General features: G+C 41.4%; 1 protein-coding gene across 4 annotated transcripts in view; it reads right to left on the bottom strand.

The window, feature by feature from the left end:
* Positions 1–5592: 5592 nt before the first annotated feature.
* Positions 5593–20568, bottom strand: part of PPIL6 (peptidylprolyl isomerase like 6) — a 35166-nt gene continuing 20190 nt past the window's right edge. For 3 of the 4 annotated variants that reach the window (XM_044924390.1, XM_044924389.1, XM_044924388.1), the window contains exons 7-8: positions 10355–10490; positions 5593–5794 (exon numbers count right to left, since the gene is read on the bottom strand). In XM_044924390.1, coding sequence (XP_044780325.1) covers positions 5683–5794; positions 10355–10490 — 248 coding nt within the window. In that variant the 3' untranslated portion in view covers positions 5593–5682. Of the gene's footprint in view, positions 5795–10354; positions 10491–14731; positions 16342–20568 lie in introns of those variants that run through there. The other variant, XM_025294711.3, reaches the window with a different exon arrangement.

The raw sequence follows: 20568 nt of genomic DNA on the forward strand, positions 1-20568 counted from the left end.
GCAGATCAAAACATACACCTACTAAAGTCTAAGAAGACTGCTTTACACTTTAACCCATGGAGAACTATTCTACCCTCCTGAGTGGCTGCAATACTTAGTGGTGAATCCTCTACAAAATTACATCAAGCAGGACATGTTGTGAGGTTTTTGTTTCTTTGTTTGGGTTTTTACTTGTTTTACAAATGTATGTAAGGTTGGGGTACAAACAATACAAAACTGGATATGCAGGAATCTTGGAGCCCAGCCTAGGTTCCCTGTAGACTGGCACTTGAGATGCATTTATTTTTATTTCTATACTGCTTTAAATCCTGGGCAGGCTAGAACTTTCCCCATTATATCTCTTAGTCCTTTAGGAAACAGAGAAAGTCTTGTTAATAACTCATTCCTTAGGAACAACCCCAAAGTTCAAGCTGAACTATACCCAGGCAGCTTTCTGATACTCAGCATTACTTGCTACCTTCTCCTGTGCCCAGGCATCTTTGTGCTCCTCCTAATCAAACCAGTGAGTGGTAAAGGAAATCAGTCCTGAATATTCATTGGAAGGACTGATACTGAAGATGAAGTTCCAATACTTTGGCCACCTGTTTTCGAAAAATTGACTCATTGGAAAAGACCCTGATGCTGGGGATGATTGAAGGCAGGAGGAGAAGGGGACGACAGAGGATGAGATGGTTGGATGGCATCACCACATCGATGGACATGAGTTTGAGCAAGCTCTGGGAGATGGTGATGGATAGGGAAGCCTGGCGTGCTGCAGTCCATGGGGTCGCAGAGTCAGACACAGTTGAGCAACTGAACTGAACTAACCCTATTTTGGAGTGCTGCTTTTCAGCCGCAACACACCCTGATGAATATTCTGCTTCTTAGCAACACACCCTGATGAATATTCTGCTTCTTAAAAATATTCAAGTGATTCTGTTCTGAATGGTGAAGGGCACCACCCTGAGCACCCTAAGAGTCCCCCACCCCTCCTCTGAAACCCCAGACTTGGCCCCGTTGCCTCTCCAGCAGTGGAGGGCTCACCTCCAACCCAGCCAAGAGCTCTGGGACCCTGCATCAGGCCTCTAGTTGCTGTCCCTTGTGATTGGCCAGTGTTTGCATACCTCCCTTCTGCCTTGATGAAATCAGTTTCTTAACCATTTTTCATTCTTTTCTGTGTGTGTGTGTGTGTGTGTGTGTGTTGTTTTGGTTTTTTTTGGCCATGCCACTTGCAGGATCCTAGTTCCCTGACCAGGAATCAAACCCCGGCCCTCTGCAGTAGAAGCCTGGAGTCCTAACCACTGGACTAGCAGGGAATTCTCCTCATTCTTTTCTGTTGTCACACTTTAGTGTTTAGTAACTTTTATCTTTGTTCTACATACCTGTATGCCCCAAGTCTCATGTATCTATGACTTCAGTACATTCCAGTGGTTCTTTTTTTAAATTAATTTTTAGTTTTGGTTGCACCGGGTCTTCGTTGCTACGAGTGGGCTTTCTCCAGTTGCGGCAGGCAGGGGCTCCTCTTCATTGTGGCGTGCAGGCTTCTTGTTTCAGTGGTTTCTCTTGGTGCAGAGCACGGGCTCTAAGTGTGCTGGCTCAGCAGTTGTGGTGCATGGGCTTAGTTGCTCTGTGCCATGTGCAATCTTCCTGGAGCAGGGATTGAACCTGTGTCCCCTGCTTTGGCAGGCAGATTCTTGTCCACTGTACCACCAGGGAAGTCCCCAGTGTTTTTTAATGTGTGGTCTCCAGATCGGCATCACTTGGAACATGTTAATGCAAATTCTCCAACTCACTCCAAATCCACTGAACCAGAAACTGGTGTGAGGTCCAAGAACCTGTGGTTTAAATAGGCTCAAGCATTTTGATGCACACTGAAGAACGTATGATTCATCACATTTTCAAAGCCTGCTTTCAAGTGTCAGACTTTATGTTGTGTTACTACTGAGTTTGTTACAAATATTTTGTATGATGTATAAAACTTACTGGAGATATGGACTGACTAGATTTGCTAGTTTAAGTCATGATTCCATTTTGGGAAGGGTAGTGGATGGTATAAGCAATATAGTAGTTTAAAAAGTGAGTTCCCATGAGGGAGAGAGTATCACAGGTTGATAGAGATTAATTTTTATTTTGAGGATTATACCTTTGAATTAATTCAGTCAATTGGAAATTAGTATGTTAGTGAGAATAGCTAACACTGAGCGTAACAGGGATTTGTTGTTCTTGAAATGATAATAATGTTCTGTTAGTGGCAGTTTCTCTGGTTTTTGTGGGTTGACATTCCAGAAAGGAAACCAACTTTTGTTGAATTTATGCTTTATGTCAAGCATCATTAGAGGTGTCTTCACAAATTAGTTCAATCCTCAAGCCGTTATGAGATGTGCCCCGATTTTACTAATGAAATTGAAGCCCAAAAGTAAATTATAGTGTTGTTATTGATCATATAAATTTACTCAGGGAACCACCACAGTATTAGAGCCAGGGGGTAGCTGACAAGCTTCTTTACTTCTTTTAACAAATGAAGAAAATGTAAAGTTAAGTGATTTGGCTACCATTTTGCTAACTAGCTGGGACTAAAACAAACACACCTGATCTTAAATATGTATAAAATGTAAATACTCTTGAGTATGGAATCCTGAGGTTGCCAGCCTATTCATTCATTAATAAATAGCTGGCATTGTTTGGAGTTGGGGAAAACATGTTCTTTGGGTAGAATTTTAAACATTTATCTCAAATCTCCTCCAAAATGAACAGATACCACATCTGCTTATCAGCATGGCTGGCTGTAAGATACAGCGTTATGTGCTTGCCTTTGCCATATCAGCTATTAGGACAAGATTGTATAACTAGCATTTTGTATAAATCATCAGAATGCCCTTACTCTTGTATTTGTGGACTTGGAAAAATTTAGAATTCCTTCTATTTAATCAAATCAAAATCTTTCAGTTTGGTTAAATCAAAGTCTTATATTTGGAGTTAGTTGGTTAAGCTTGTGTCCTTTTTAATGGTTTCTCCAAATGTTATGGTTAAACATATAAATCATTCTAAGATAGAATGTATTCTAATACAGCAGTATCAGTGTGTGTGCCTTTAAATGATGATGATAAGAACCACTGCATATGTAGATTTGTGATTAAAGTTTCTACACACCCTGAAAGTGGGACGTGAGAGCAGACAAAGGGACCGTGAACTTGCTGCTTTAGGTGGTCAGTGGAGTTCTACCTTTACAGTGCAGCTAAACTAAAAATAAAGAGTTTCTTGTGTCCATGCCCCAGTTCTTTAACAATATTAGATGAATGCTTAATTCTCACTGTCAGTAAGAATTGTTCTGCTGCTGCTTATTACATGACTAATGCTTGTAATGTGTTTTAACCAGGATTTTTGCAGAGCGTCAGTTTGATTTATCACATGCTTCAGGAGTTGCTGAGACTCACTGTGGCAAGCTCAGCACCCCTTGGTTTGAGGTGTCATCAGTGTGACCGGAGGAACCCCTCCAAATACAAAGAGCTGGGATTCTTAGGTAGGGTGCAGGTCCTCAGAGTAGAGGAAAAGGAGATAGCTCCTCTGCAGTGTTTTCCAAATCTGGCTGTTAATCAGTCATTGAGGAATTTTTTAAAAATGCAAGTTCCTTGACAACACCCAGGAATTTATTAATCATACATATATTGAGCACTTACAGCATAACACTTCGTACTCTAGATCCTGTCTACAAAGTATTGATTCCCTGAACCCTGAGAGCAGCCCTGTGTGGTAGGTACTACTGTTTTGAGACGAGGCAAAAAAGAGCGAAGTTCTTGCCTGCGTTCATGCAGCGAGGGAGGGGCAGAGCCAGGACTCTAACTTTGGCTGTCTGGTTCCAGAACACACGTTCTAATACTCTGCAGCCCCCAGGTGATTGATAGTGTGACACAGGCAGTACGCTTCTTCCTCATCCACCTCAGGCCTGGAGATGGAGCCGTATCACTGTAGCAATGAGGCTGTTATTAGGAAGGAAGAGAGGGAAGGAGATAGATGGACAGATGGATAGATATACAGATACTGGTTGGCAGGAATTAGGGATGGCGGGAACCAGGGGAGTAGGTGTAACTATGAAGGGCTAGCCAAGGGAGGTCTTTGTGGTGCTGAAAAAGTTCTGTGTCTTGATTGTGGTACCAGTCACGCAGATCTGCACAGGATAAAGTGACAGCTCTGTTACTGTCAATTGCCTGCTTTAATATTGTGCTTTAACACAAGATGGGCTTCCCTGGTGGCTCAGATGGTAAAGAATCTGCCTGCAATGTGTGAGACCCAGGTTCAATCCCTGGGTCAGGAAGATCCCCTGGAGGAGGAAATGGCACCCACTCCAGTATTCTTGCCAGGAGAATCCCATGGACAGATGAGCCTGGTGGGCTACAGTCCATGAGGTTGCAAAGAGTTGGACATAACTGAGCATCTTTCACTCATAAAGGTAGGACCTCTGGGGAAATGGTGATCGGTACACAGGACCACTCTATTTTTGCAGTTTCCTGTGAATCTATAACCATTTCAAACTAAAAAAATGTTTTAATCCTTTGCCTCCCTTTGGCAAAACCCAAGTCAACTAGAGGGCTGTCTCCTGAAGATCGAGAGATTGCTCTTGGAAGACAGACCTTCACTTAAGCGCAAGAAGAGTGTGGTGGCTCTGGGCGGAGCAGCAGCGCGGCAGCAGTGGTGGTGAACGCTGGGGTGGCCGCCACCGATGCAGACAAGCGCGCGCTAACCGCAGAAGGGGCCGAAACTCGCTGCTGTGTCTTGCAGTGATTCCCAAGTGACCAGTGCTCAGGTGACTAAATAAGAACCTGGGGAGAGAGCTGGGTGAATGCCAAGAATCCGTGTCCCATGTTTAGAGACTCTGTGGCTCAAGGATACGTTCCAGCCACCTGCGTTGAAAAAGTTCCCTAGTTGATACCTCTTAGCTTAAGGAGCAGCTGATAAAGCTGGATCCCAATAGCATCTCAGGAATCCACCACCGTGGGGACTGTAACTCAAGCCCTTGGTTTTCACATGGTTGGTGTGACTCAGAGATAAGCTTTCTACTCATAAAAACATCCAAAGTGTATACCCTTTTCTGAATGCTATGTATAAACAAATATTACAATGAATTTTTTTCTATTGCCTCTCCTATTTGATTATTTACCAAGCTTCTTATGGAAGAAATATAAACAGCAACATAATTCTGTTATAGTTACAAATGTTTTAGGATTCAAGGCCATTAAGTACTGCTGCTAAGTTAAGAATGGTTTTGGCTACAAGTAACAAAATCAACCAACCAACAAACGGTAGTCTATTTGTCTCTATAGTAAGAAGTCGAGACATAGGTAGGTCCTTACAGCTCGAGAACTGGAGCTGATATCTTTGTTGTTCTCTTGGCCTTCCTTCATGGCTCCAGCCTCTCTGCATTCAAGACTGGATAGAAGGGAAGGGGCAGGACCACTGGCATTCTGCTCCTGTCTGACTGGCCGATACAGTATCCCATGGCTACTCCTGATGCAAAGGAAGCTGGAAAATTGTGTATTTTGCTTTAGATAAGAAAGGAAAATGGGGAGGGATTGGATGTTGGAGAGCTACCCTACAGCGTCTGCCACAGCTTTCAAATTAAATTTTATCAAATACCATTTAATTAAATCTAGAAACAGCTGATCAGATATGTAATAATAAAACTGTCAGAAAATACTGATGTGAAAGTTAGGCATAAAGCTGTCCACTGGCAGTAATTACACAATTTTGTATTGGTCTTTCATTCTCTGTTGGAACTGATTCTAGATGATGAAGAACATCTGTTCCTTCAATCAACTGCCTAGATCGGAGGAAAAAAATGGAAAAAAAAAAATTGTCAAGTTTCACGTATACCTTACATTCTTAAATTGAGTCCTGTCTAGCTTAGCTAAGGCTACAAATTAAATTAACCTCAGTCATAAATATCTTAAATAGCTCTAGATGTGTGTACTCTGTCACGCTCCTCCACACCTGCTCCAGGACTCTTCCAATCTGTTATCCTCACTGCCGCCAGAGTGATCTTTTAAAAATGCTAATGTAGTCTCACCTCCCCACTTCAATAATCTCCCATTATCCTTAGGATAAGGATTGAAGGTCTTTACCATCACCCACCTCCCCGCTCCCCTTGAGGGCGCCCTGCAGCATGCTCCCTTGCTCTCGGCTCCAGCTGGACCAGCTTGCAGCACCTCAGCCACCCCATGTGCCCTTCCTGCCACAGCTGTCTGCTTTGCTCTTGCCTCCCACTCCCTCTGCCTGGCCAAAGAGGATGTGAAGCCTATTCTCCCAATTGGTTTCATAGACACTGAATGAGCACCTACTATATGCACCTCTCCAGGTGTTAGGGACAAGATAAGGGAGGCCCAGTCCCTATTTCCAGTTGTTCACACTGTGCCGAAGAGGACAAGGAAGCAGTTTGATTTTGGTAGTTGGTGGGGATTTCTGACCTAAGCCCTGAGTGGGATTTTGGCAGACTGAAGGAAGGCAGAAAGTGACAAGACAAGCAGAGGCCCAGAGGGTGTTCTGGGAGGGATGGTACTCTGGGTCTGGCTGCAGCTCAGCCGCCGTGTTGAAAGCTTCCAAATGTACCTCCAGCCCTGGTCCAGCTTGAATCCCTTACTTCTGGTATTGAGGAGTTGCCACCTGCCTGTAATAGAGCTGTCTTCACTTGAAACATAACTTGTCCATCTTGAATTCATGGTCTTCTCTCCCATATCTTCCTTTTTGTATTCTCTGCTGAAGTGAATGGCACCAACCATCCGACCAGTTCCAAAATCCTTGGAGTTCCTCCAGCTCTTCACTGCCCAGTATGGTAGCCACTAGTCACAGGTGGTGATTACATTTAATTAAATTTAGTTCCTCAGTTGCACTGGCCACATTCCAACTTCTCAGTGGCTCTCTATGGCAGGGGCTATCATATTGGGCAGCACTGATCCTAGTATATTTCCATCTCTGTGGAAAGTTCTATCAGGTATCATTGCTCTAGAATTTTCCCATAACCTCACCACCAACATCTAAATAGTCATAAAGTCTTGCTGAATCTAAGTTCCAAATATCTCTTCAATTTGTATTCTGTTATCCCCTGCTCACATGTACTGCCAGTGCCTTAGATGAAAACTTCATGGCCTGCTGTTACCATCACTTGTTAACTGGACTTTCTCCCTTCATTTTCATCCTTTGCTAATTAATCCCTCACTTCTGCTAAAAAGATACCTTTTTCAGAGCGAAAACCTCGTCATGTTGCTCCTAATTTAAAATTCTTGCATGGCTTCCTAGGGCCTTCAGGTGGGGGTCCATGCTCAGCAGCATGGCACCCTCAGCCCTTTGAGAGCTGGGCCCTGGCCGTCTCATCTTCTCCAGCCACCACGCTCTCCGTTTCCCCTGGGCACTAAGCTCTAGCCAGACTAAGTGACTGGTAGATAGGATACTCCCCTTACTCCTCAGGTCCCTCTGCAAAGGCTCTTCACTGCTTCCGAAATGGATTTTACTCATTTTGATTTCCACTGTGCTCTATCTGCCTGACTTCTCTATGACTTTCAGTCCTCATTTCACCTTCTCATGAAACTTTCTGTGACTCCCCCCCACTTTAGGGGTCCCTTATAGTGCAATTAATTCCTCCCTAGCACTATTCCCAACATAATATCCCTTCTACCTTTGTGTGAATGGACTTGTATTTTGATATTCTTTCCCCATGAAACCACTGGGCAAGGGCATCAACCAGACCGGCTGTGGGTTGACACCGCCTCCCCAAAGGGCATTCCCAGTGTTATCCTTCTGAAGACAAGGCAAGGTAATGCACCAGAAATGAGGGCTTGGATGGAGGGTCTGTCTCAAATAGGAGAGGAAATTTCTGTATATCTCTGGACTTTGCCAGCCATGTCTGAGCTTCTGGAAGCTCAGATGAAGCTGGGGGTGCTCTGTGATGACAGGGAAGAAAACGCATCTCCCACTAGAGGCAGCCCCACAGCAGGAAGGAGGATATCTCTGAAGGAGTTGGTTCTATTTTGTCGGATTATCTAGTTGCCTACTATGGTATTACTTTTCTGCTTCTCCCTTAACCTTCTGCAAGGTCTTGTTTAAATAGTTCAGCCCAGACTCAGCTGTTATTTGGAGGCTTCAAGGGGGAAAAAATGAGATTATACTTAGGCTAGAGCAATAAAACAGTGCAACTGCCTCTCTGAGGCCAATAGTTGTTGGTGATGATTCAGTGGGAGAGATTCCCCCAAGGATGAATCACATGGGAAAAGCAATCATCAAAAGGAGACCAAGCTCCCCTCTACTCCACTGCCGTCCTGTAAGGGTCTGCGTTGGCTTTTACTAAGGAGCTGGAGGGTATTTATTGCTTTGCCCTCCCTCCTGTATTCTCAGTGCACTTTTTACAGGGCTTGCTATCTCACGGCTCACTGTCTCACAGTTGTTGGGTTTTCTAACATATTATAGGCTCCCTGAAGACAGGAATTGTGTCTCATCACTCTTTCCTCAGGACTGAGCACAGGGACCAGCATTTGGTGGGAGCCTAATAAAATGCTAGTTGAATAAATAGGTCAGAAGGCCAGCCGCAGTGAAGGCTGAAAAAAGATGGGGGGCCAGAGGGTGCAGGACCTAAAATGCCACTCTGAACTCCAGGCTGTATGCATCTGGGGGTGGAGATGGTGAAAGAGGCATTAAATGTTGCAGAACGGTCTGTGTGTTTGAGAAAGGTTCTTTTCAGAAGGATATAAAGAATCATCTCAGTATATGGTTGAGGGCAGTGACACTACCAGAAAGTGACAGGAAGATATTTAAATGATCTAAGAAATTGTGAGAATTATTTGGACTTAAAAAATATTGAAAAATGCATTTTCAAAATCAGAATATAGTTTATAAAAGTCCAGGGAAAATGGAGGAAAATGCATTATTTTAGCTTATGTAGCTGTTAAAATTACCTCTTTAAAGAAATCGCCTTTGGCTGAAAATATACTTTACGCTTTTTCAACCTGGAAATATCCACATTACCCTGAAGGAATAATTGTGCTTAAAATTGGCCTGGAAATTTTCCTTGGAATGAAGGGTCAGTAATTATCCCTATGGAATAGCTGGAATAATCTAAATATTCAGAAATGTTCTGACACTTTATACATCATTTCAAGAAAGACTAAGTATAAGCTTCAACTTATATCAAATAGAGATATGAAACACAGGAGTGATGAATAGTATCATCACCATTCACTTTAGGTCCACATACCTATATGCATCGGAGAAGGCAATGGCACCCCACTCCAGTACTCTTGCCTGGAAAATCCCATGGACGGAGGAGCCTGATAGGCTGCAGTCCATGGGGTCGCTAAGAGTTGGACACGACTGAGTGACTTCACTTTGACTTTTTGCTTTCATGCATTGGAGAAGGAAATGGCAACCCGCTCCAGTTTCTTGCCTGGAGAATCCCAGGGACGGTGGAGCCTTGATGGGCTGCCGTCTCTGGGGTCGCACAGAGTCGGACACAACTGAAGCGACTTAGCAGCACCAGCCTATATGCATCTTGCTAATAATATTCTAATAATTATTACCTGAGACATTTCTATATTTTAAGGGCTTCCCTGGTAGTTCAGATGGTAAAGAATCTACGTGCAATGCAGGGGACCCAGGTTCAATCCCTAGGTCAGGAAGATCCCCTGGAGAAGTGAATGACTACCCACTCCACTGTTCTTGCCTGGAGAATCCCATGAATGGAGGACACTGGCTGGCACAGTTCGTGGGGTCTCAGAGTTGGATGGACATCACTGAGCGACTAAGCATGCATGCACATTCCACAGTTTAAACTGCTCCGTAACAAAAAGTTACTTGTAACTTGGATGACTGTCATCTTTCTCTTCTCAGTGTTCATGGATAGTTACTTAAATGGCTTTGCCTCACTTCTGCATCTAAATATATGTATACATTATTAAGAGCTATGGTATTCTTCACTTTCATTGACAATATCCTTGAGGCTAAAGAGCCACAGAAGGATGGATGATGGGTGAATGGATGCACAGAACATTGTAATGGCTGAATAGTTTCTGTGTTTTTAATAGATAGCAAGCTTCTTGTGTGTTCAGTTGCTCAGTCGTGTCTGTCTCTTTGTGACCCCATGGACTGTGGCCGGCCAAGCTCCTCTGTCCTCAGAATTTTCCAGGCAAGAATACTGGAGTGGGTTGCCATTTCCTTCTCCAAGCAAGCTTCTTATGAAATACTTATTTCTAAATATATTTGTCTATAGTATTTGTATTACTTTTTTTTAATTGTTTTTAGTTTATTCGTAGGCTATGTACAAATACTCACCCAAATATTTTTGAACCACATTTTAACATATATAAATATTACATAGACAAACTTAAAATGCACATACCCAAAAGCCACGTATTTTTTATCTAGATACGGAGCAGCCTGTAGTGTGATATAGAATTGTGACCCATTGCTGTGACGGCCTTTGTTGACCATTCCAAGAACTCCCCTTTTATTATGAGGAACTGAGAAGTTTTCATCTAGAAAAGATAATACATAGTAGGTTATTAAAATATTTATTTTCTTGGCTGACTGTAACACATAGAGCACAAACAGAATGCTTGGTTATAAGGATTCACAATCATATTTATCAATATATTCCAAATTGTAAATATTCTATTTGTTTCATAGAACTTGCACTCAACTGGGCTGTTACAAAAGATAAGCTGGAAAGTCTTATTAGAACTATTTAAACATTTACCTTTAGTTTATCATTAGCATCATTAAAAACAAGTGTGGTAAGAAAATTGATAATGTAAAAGCAAAAACTTGAAATTAAAAATGTAAAAGGAAGTGCATATTTTTTTAGGAATTAAAGTCAGTAAACATTCTTGTATTGTTTTGACAGTAATATTCAAACTACCAATGTGATTATTAAAAATGCCTCCTTGGAGATACCTTTCATGGATAGAGCCTTCCCTTCACAGCATCTTCTACAGGCCTCTATTGTAGTCTTTAAAATACCCTGTAATTGTTCACAGGTTGTTTCCTGTTTGTGAAGGCAGGGACTTTATCTCATCATACCTTTTATCCCCAGGGCCACCTAGCACATTACTTGGCACATGTGTGGCCTTAAATATTGATGATGAAAATAATTTATGCTTATTGTTAGTAGTCTTTAAGTAAATTTTCATCTCAAACCTTACATGGATTGACCAAGATTTTGTGGAAGTGATTTCTTCTTAGCAGAAGATTTAACAAGTAAAAAGAATTATACAGTGATTATCAGACCACCATTTGCAGGAAGAACCATTTCCAGCATGAAATAAGATTTGCCTCCAAACTCGAAAACACAGAAGGAAGTAATAGAAGAGAAATTCAGTAAAAGTTTTCATTCAGGAACTATATCAAATTCTGGGGATAATTGAGAGAGGAATATTAACTGTCAAGATTTTCCTAAACTGGAGTTGCTGACTATTCTTATTTTAAGTTTCAAAGCTAAGTCAACGAAACAATTAAGCCATACCCATGGTGGTTACTTTTAGCTTGTTAAACTGCACACTGAATAAAGACCTGAAATCTTATGAAATGCAAATAAAGTATTATTGTGCAAATGTATCTTTATAATGACATTGATACTCCATATTCATTTTGGTGGAATAGAGAGTAACCCATTAATTTCACAGAAAATGGCATGGCATAAGAAATCTGCCCAAGCAAAGATTCAGAGAGTTTTAACAAAATGATTTTTGTCATTGCTTTTAGATATTATGATCAATTTTTCCTAAAATCTGGAATTAGTTGGAAAGAAAATTTATAGAGCTGTAACATTTTTACCAAAAATTCTGTGATTATGGGAGAACTTTTAAAGCATTAAAGGTGTAACTTTGTTTGAACTATAAATCAGAATTCAACTGCTGATGAAAATCAGTTTCTGAATTTAATATAAAACTCATTCTGATGTTTATAATGAAAGCAACTACTACTTTACCAGGTTTATGGAAATTGCCTTGCATTCTCTCTGGTAAGAGAATAATCAGACAGTTTAGGGGCGTTTGCATATAATTTTCTGAAGACAGTAATGTCAAGTAGAAGTTGGACTTGAATCCTGCAACATCAGTTTTTTAAACCTACTGCTCTAATTTTACCAGCATCTTTAAATAATAATAGATGTTCACTAATTATTTATTGTTATATAAAAGTAGGTGTGCTACCTATCATTTTTAAACTGCTTTAATGAATTATTTTTTATATTTTTAAATAAATTATAGTTGATTTAAAGTATATTAGTTTCAGGTGTACAGCATAGTGATTCGGTATTCTTACAGATTATATTCCATTAGAAGTTATTACAAGAAAATGGCTATAATTCCCTGTGCTATATAATATATCCTTGTTGTTTATTTTATACATAGTGGTATGTATCTCTTAATTCTATACCCTACCTTGTCCCTCCCTGCTTCTCTCTCCTTTCTGGTAGCCACTGGTTTGGTTTCTGTATCCATGAGTCTGTCTCTGTATTGCTAAATACACTTGTTTATATTATTTTTTAGATTCATATATAAATGGTAACATACAGTATTTGTCTTTCTCTGACTTATTTCACTAAGTATAATACTCTTTAGGTCCATCCGCATTGCTGCAAATGACAGTATCTCATTCTTCTTTATGATTGAGTGTGTATTGACAGATGAATATTAACTGTCAAGATTTTCTAAACTGCAATTGCTGACCATTCTTATTTTACATTTCAAAGCTAAGTCAATGAAACAAGCCATATACGTGGTGGTTACTTTCATAGTTATGATATTCAAAATGGAAGATTACACATACATATATACTACAAAAACACATACACATATATATACACTATATTTCTTTATGTGTGTGTGTGTTTATCTGTTGATGGACACTTAGGTTGCTTCCATATCTTGGCTATTATAAATAGTGCTGCTTTGAACACTGGGGTACATGTATCTTTCTGAATTAGTGTTTTTTTTTGTTTTTTGTTTTTTTTTCTGGATATATACCAAGGAGTGATATTGCTGGATCATGTTGTAGTTCTATTTTTAGTTTTTTAAGGAACCTCCATACTGTTCTCCATAGTGTCCATACCAACTACATTCCCACCAACAATATGCAAGTGTTCTTTTTTCTCCACACCCTCTCTAACATTTGTTATTTGTAGATTTTTTGATAATGGCCATTCTGACTGATGTGAAGTGATATCTCAATGAATCAGTCATTTTGATTTATATTTCTCTACCCCATGGACTATAGCCCGCCAGGCTCCTCTGTCCATGGAATTCTCTAGGCAAGTATACAGGAGTGGGTAGCCATTCACTTCTCCAGGGGATCTTCCTGACCCAGGGATCGAACTTGCTCCCCTCATTGCAGGCAGATTCTTTGCCTTCTGAGCCACGAGGGAAGCCCCAATGATTAGTGATATAGAGCATCTCTTCCTGTGCCTGTTGGCCATCTTCTTTGGAAAAATGTCTATGAAGGTCTTCTACCCATTTGATAGGGTTGTTTGGGGTTTTTTGAAATTGAATTGTATGAACTGTTTACATGTTCTGGATATTAAACCCTTATCAGTCATATCATTTGCAAATATTTTATTCTATTCAGTAGGTTGTCTTTATTTTTGTAGATGGTTTACACTGCTGTGCAAAACTTTAAAGTTTAATTAGGCTATTTATTTTCACTTTTATTTCTTTTGCCTTAAGAAACAGATACAAAGATGCAAAGCAACCTACAGATTTAATGCATTCCCTATCAAAATACCTATGACATTTTTCACAGAACTAGAAAAAATTCTGTGGAACAACAAAAATTTTACAGAACCACAAAATATCCCAAATTGCCAAAGCAACCTTGGGAAAAAAGAATAAAGCTGGAGGTATCACCCCCTCAAACTTCAAACTATACTATATAAAACTACAGTAATCAAAACAGCCATGGTACAAGTGCAAAAACAGACACACAGATCAATGGAGTACAATAAAGACCCAGCAATAAATCCATGGTCAATTAATCTATGACAAAGAAGGCAAGAATATACAATGGAGAGAAGAAAATCTCTTCAATAAGTGGTGCTGGGAAAACTGGACAGCTACTTGTAAAACAAGATTAGAATACACCGTCACGCCCTCAAACTATATACAAAAATAAACTCAAAATGGATTAAAGGCTTCAATGTAAAATCTGAAACCATAAAACTCCTAGAAGAGAACATGGGCCCAACATTCTTTGGCACTGAAATATTTATTTTAAAACATGTTGACTCTGTGCATGACATTAGGAATAAAAAGCCAAGTGTTCATCAATACATGAATGGATAAAATCTTTAAGAATTTTCATAGTATTAAACCAGGAAAATGAAGAGAATTCCCGCTGTGACAACATAGATAAAGTTCATAGGCAGTGATGAACAAAGGAAAGGACACGAAGAGCGCCCGCCATGCGCGTCCACTCATTACTGCTGCTCAGTTGCTAAGTCACGTCAGACTCTGCAGCCCCATGGACTGCAGCACGCCAGGCTTCCCTGTGATGCTCTTTTTCCTGGAGTTTGCCCAAACTCATATCCACTGGATCAGTGATGCCATCCAACCATCTCTTCCTCTGTCGCCCCCTTCTACTCCTGCCCTCAATTTTTCCCAGCATCAGAGTCCTTTCCAGTGAGTCGGCTCTTCACATCAGGTGGCCAAAGTATTAGAGCTTCATCTTCAGCATCAGTCCTCCAGTGAATATTCAGGGTTGAAGTGAAGTGTTAGTTGCTTGGTCATGTCTAACTCTTTGTGACCCCATGGACTGTAGCCCTTGGGCTCCTCTGTCCATGGAATTCTCCAGGCAAGAATCCTGGAGTGCGTAGCCATTCCCTTCTCTAGGGGATCTTACCCCTCTGCGCCCCCCGACCCCGCACCCAGGGATTGAACCTGGGTCTCCTGCATTGCAGCCCAATTCTTTGCTGTCTGAGCCACAAGGGAAGCCCAAGTCCACGTCATATAAAGTCCAAAAATAGGAAAAACTTAATTTTTTTAATTTAGGGATTTATGCATGAATGATTGGAGAATCCCATGGACCAAGGAGCCTGGCAGGCTACAGTCCATGGGGTTGCAAACAGTTGGACACGACTGAAGCGACTTAGCATGCACGCATGCATGAGTGGTAAAACGAACAAGAAAAGAAAGGGAAAAGTTAGGTTAGAGGCTACCTCTAAGAGGGAGATGGAGTTATTATTGAGGATGGGCAGATGAGATGCTTCTGGCATGCTGGTGGTTCTTTCTTGACAAGGATAGTAATATAAGGGGTTGCTTTATAATTAGTTTTAAACTGTACATATGAAATTTATATATATAAATCTCAGATTTAAAAAAAAGTAGCCCTTAAGTGGCTACCCAGCCATATTCTTCAGTTCTTAATTCTACCAAAAAATACTTTTGTACAACTTTAAGTTGCATTATTGAATATTAACAGTGCATCAGGCACTCTGCTTTTTGTTAATGTCTGCTGCTGCTGCTGCTGCTGCTGCTAAGTCGCGTCAGTCATATCCAACTCTGTGCAACCCCATAGATGGCAGCCCACCAGGCTCCTCTGTCCCTGGGATTCTCCAGGCAAGACACTGGAGTGGGTTGCCATTTCCTTGTCCAATTGTTAATGTCTACTTTCATTTAAAGGAGATCTAGGAATTAGACAAATGGATTTTAAGTGCTGTATCTGTTTGTTAATTAATTGTTAATGTCTACTTTCATTTAAAGGAGATCTAGGAATTAGACAAATGGATTTTAAGTGCTGTATCTGTTTGTTAATTAGAGCACATGCTAATATTAAGAAACTGGTCTACTTAAATAAGGATAATCCAGTATTTAAATACATTACTGACTTCCCTAGTGGTGCAGTGGTTAAGAGCCCACCTGCCAATGCAGGGGTCATGGATTCAGTCCCTGGTCCTGGAAGAGTCCACATGCTGCGGAGAAGCTAGGCCCGTGCAACACAGCTACTGAGCCTGTGCTCTGGAGCCCATGAACTACAACTCCCGAATCGCACGCAGCAACTGCTGAAGACTGCATGCTTAGAGCCCATGCTCTGCAACAAGAGGAGCCACTGCAGTGAGAGCCTGCTCACCGCAATGAAGAGTAGCCCCTGTCCACCACAGCTAGAGAAAGCCCTCGCAAAGCATCAAGAACCCAGCACAGCCAAAATGAATAAAATTATTTAAAAATACATATATCCTTTCTTTTCTTCTGCTGTTCACATAAATAGCCTTTTCTCTAGTCAGCCCAAGCCATGGAGTCACCAATCCTTTGAGAGTGGGAAGGATTAGGGATATTATACAAGGAATACAAAGCAGGGGAAGAGTTGATATTTAGCTTCTAACATTCACAACAGGATCTGGGAAGACAAAAAAAAAGTTGTGATTCAAAATAAAGCAAAACAAGGCTTCCCTGGTGGCTCAGTGGTTAAGAATCTGCCTGCCAATGCAGGAGACGCGGCTTCAATCCCTGGTCCGGGAAGATCCCACAAGCTGCGGAGAAGTTAGGCCCCTGCACCACAACTACTGAGCCTGTGCTCTGGAGCCCAGGAACTACAACTCCCGAGCCTGCACGCAGCAACTGCTGAAGCCTGCATGCTTAGAGCCCCCGCTCTGCAACAATCTGCCTGCCAATGCAGGAGACGCGGCTTCAATTCCTGGTCTGGGAAGATCCCACGTGCTGTGGAACAAATAAGCCCACGTGCCACAACTACCGAGCCTGTGCTCTGGAGCCCAGGAACCACGACCACTGAGCCTAAGCCCCACAACCTACTGAAGCCCACATGCTGTAGAGCCTGTGCTCTGCAACCAGAGAAGCCACCACAAGGAGAAGCCTTCATGCCGCAACTAGAGAAAAACCCACGCAGCAACAAAGACTCAGCACAGCCAAAAATAAATAAAAAATTATTCAAAATAAAGCAAAACAGACTTTCCTCAAGTTAAATACTAACCAACTTATAAAACAACAATTATGTAAAATTTATTTCGTTCTTTTAAATTCACTGTTAAGCTTAATAACAGTGATTTTTGTGGTTATAACTTTTTAAGAAGCCCTGGGTTTTAACTGTGCATCTCATGGAAATAACGGTCCAGTGAGAGAACGTAGAAGAAAGTCTGGCTGTCGATGTATTAACTAACATTCCATGGGGCCGGGGGAAGGTGAGTCTACATGAAGAGGGAACCCATGCTGTAGCTGTTTTGAATACTAGCCCCACATTCTCTTTCAGCCATTTATCTTTCCTTTGGGAGCATCTCTTCACTTGACAGTGTACTGAATTCCCGATTCTGCACTGCCAAACAGGAATGAAAGCTTCCCTAAGCCCACCAGGCTCCCTGGGCATTAGAGGAGCCAGGCCTCCAGCTGGAGAGGAAATCCCCACAGTATCTAATGGGGGCGAAGGGGGAATGGATGGAGGCATGGGGATGTCCAGAGGGACAAGTGAGCAGATGAGCCAAGAGATCATCTCCTGGACAGAAGACCCAGGCTCTGCCTGGGACTGCACTTCCAAGCAGAAAGAGTTTGGGTGATCTGATAATGGCTGTGGGGTGGAGAAGTTTGGTAGACCCTGATCGGAGATTAAGGATTTCAGAAAAGCTACCCAAATGCCCTTTCCTCATCTGCAATGTCTTATTTTAAGCCCTAGCTCAGAGCTTCTCTGGTCAGCACCCTCAGCTCTCCCAGGCAGTTGTTCTTTCCTGATTCTCTGGCTTCTTCCTCTGTAAAGGCACTGGGCACCACACCAGTACTTTTATCTGTTTAAACATCTGTCTGGGCAAAAACACTGAAATCCTTAAGGGTGGAAACTTTGTCATAACATCTATGTTTCCTAAGGTCCTAAGCACCATGTTGGCACCTAAGAATTTAAAGTTATATGAACAAATAAATGAGTGGTGTCACTTGCATGATTTCATTTGATAAAGCTGTCTCTGCATGAATTTAGAAGGAAAACTAGCTCTTACTTTTCCTGTTCTCTTTGGCCATTGATTCAATATGATTATTTAAAAAAAAAAACTTTTCATTCTATTAAAATATAGACACAAAAAGCCTTGTAAAACTAATGTATAGTTAGAGTTATTGTTAAGGTTATTATAAGGCAAATACCCTTTTAAACACCATTCAGGCCAAGAAAAAGAACTTTGCCAGCCTTCCCCAGAGTCTCTTGTCAAGTCCCTCTCCCCCTCCAAAAGCATGTACTTATGTTTTATGTCAGAGAAGGCAATGGCACCCCACTCCAGTACTCTTGCCTGGAAAATCCCATGGACGGAGGAGCCTGGTGGGCTCCAGTCCATGGGGTCGCAAAGAGTCGGACATGACTGAGCGACTTCACTTTTACTTTTCACTTTCATGCATTGGAGAAGGAAATGGCAACCCACTCCAGTGTTCTTGCCTGGAGAATCCCAGAGATGGGGGAGCCTGGTGGGCTGCCATCTGTGGGGTCGCACAGAGTCGGACACGACTAAAGCGACTTAGCAGCAGCAGCAATGTTTTATGTAACTCACTTAGAGTTTTACCATCCAAGTATGCCTCCCTAGGCACTATAGTTCAATCTCTCTCATTTTACCGGACTTGTGATGCCTTTTAAATCTCTCTTAATCCACAGGTTTCCTCTCTGTCCCTTTCTTTTCCTTGCACTGTATCTGTTCCTGAACCTGAGCTAGTTCACCTTTAGGATTTCTCCCAGGCTGGAATCTGCCGATTGCATACACACGGTGCAGTTCAGCAGGTTTCTCTTGTTTCCTGTCCTGTCAGTTCTGTGTGAATGCTTGTGTTGAAGATGTATATTGCTTCACTTTGATTGATACGTGAGGGAGGGAATGACTTGAACATGATGAAGCTCACCCCTGCTTAATGTGCCGTTCCCTCCGTGAGAACCACCAGGTAACAATGGCCTTCACTGAACTGAGCCCGCTGCCCAGGAGCACAGACACCTCAGACGTGACCAACCACCTTGGTCACCACATGAGAGTCGCATCCACCCACATCTGGAGTTACAGCCTCCCTCCTACTGCAGAGAATCTGGAGTTACAGCCTCCCTCCGACTGCAGAGAACGCTCCTGCCGCCACCTCCAGATCACTCACAAGATGCAGCTCTTCCCACATCGCCTCCACAGACATCAGGGGCTTTTCAGGGTAAGGTTGCCTTATTTATTATCACACTGATATGTTGCTTGACCACATAAAACATACAAAACTATGTTACTGTTTTTATTGCGAACTTATTTTTTAATATGTCACCGAGGAATTTTTTTTTTTTTTTTTAATCTCAGTTATGGCATCAGTCGGCCCTGTGGTTTTTACTGTGTGGTTTGACAAAGCACAGAGATCTTTTAAGAACATATTACTAGCAGAACTGGTTGCATTTCTCGCAAACTGGATGCTGGGTCCAAAAGCTTCATCGGGCTCATGTTCTATCCCTTTGGTAGTGTGTTCTCTCAGCAGGAGGCCCACACTGTCTGACTGTCCCTGTTCTTGTGAAAGCAGTAGATTCTGATGCAGCAAATGCCCACATCCATTATTTCACTGGGGGCAGCAAAGTGGTGACATTCTAATTTCCTTTTCACTGTTAATTGGAATTCTAACAAGATGTTTGCCCTTATCTATGATTTAGTATAGTTCCTACAGGAGAGGCAAGAGAAATGCTTGATTTTTACCTATATTTATCATTTTCAAGACAATGAATTCGTTTCCTATCATTTCCCCGAAGGTAAACAAGTAGGATTTATTTTACAATATCATTATGAACTCATGGATTTAAAATCTTTGTTGGGTTTCAGTTAGCTGCAATTACCACTCAAATTACTCCATCTTTGACCAGTGAGAGACTCTTCAAACTGACTCCTGAGCCCTTTGCCATGACCCCAGTAAATTTTTAATAGTGCTCTTGGCTACGTCATGATAGCATGACTGAACGTGAGCTTCCACGCTCATTTTGAAATTTTCTGTCTCAAAACTGGAATCTGCCATGTTTTCCAGAGACCCTGGTTTATTTAAGCATGAAATGACATTTCAAAACAACAATCTAAATTCTAGGAGAATATATCACTACTGGGCTGGTCACTGTAGATAAATTCCATGGCCAGAACTAAGATATAGATATGATACTTCTTGAGTTTAACAAGATATTTCCAATTCATATTCAGGACTATGGAATATTTTACTTGTTAACCTCTATTATATTTCATCTGTATTTCCTTTCTTCCACAATGAAGGTTCTAACTCTGAAGGACAGGAAATTATAAAATTAGAATATCTCATAATTACTTGTTTTTTCCTACATTGTATATACAACAATCTCAGTATAATACAACTATCACCAGTAAAATTTAACTGAAAGTAGTTAAAAATTTTGTGTATATTCTCCCCATTTCATTTTTTAAAAATTGTTAGACTAAGCATATAGTCATTATATATCATACTATCACCCTTTTATTCATCATTAAATTTTAGTTTTATAAGTAATTATGTGATTAATGCTCACCACCAATTCTGTCAGGATCCCTCTTGTAATCTGGCTGAATGAAACTCATTCTGCAGTCATTGATTCCTCAGGAATGACCCATGACAACACTATGCCCTGAAGTTTTAC

This window comes from Bubalus bubalis, chromosome 10, assembly GCF_019923935.1.
Source record: "Bubalus bubalis isolate 160015118507 breed Murrah chromosome 10, NDDB_SH_1, whole genome shotgun sequence".
Taxonomy (NCBI): Eukaryota; Metazoa; Chordata; class Mammalia; order Artiodactyla; family Bovidae; genus Bubalus; species Bubalus bubalis.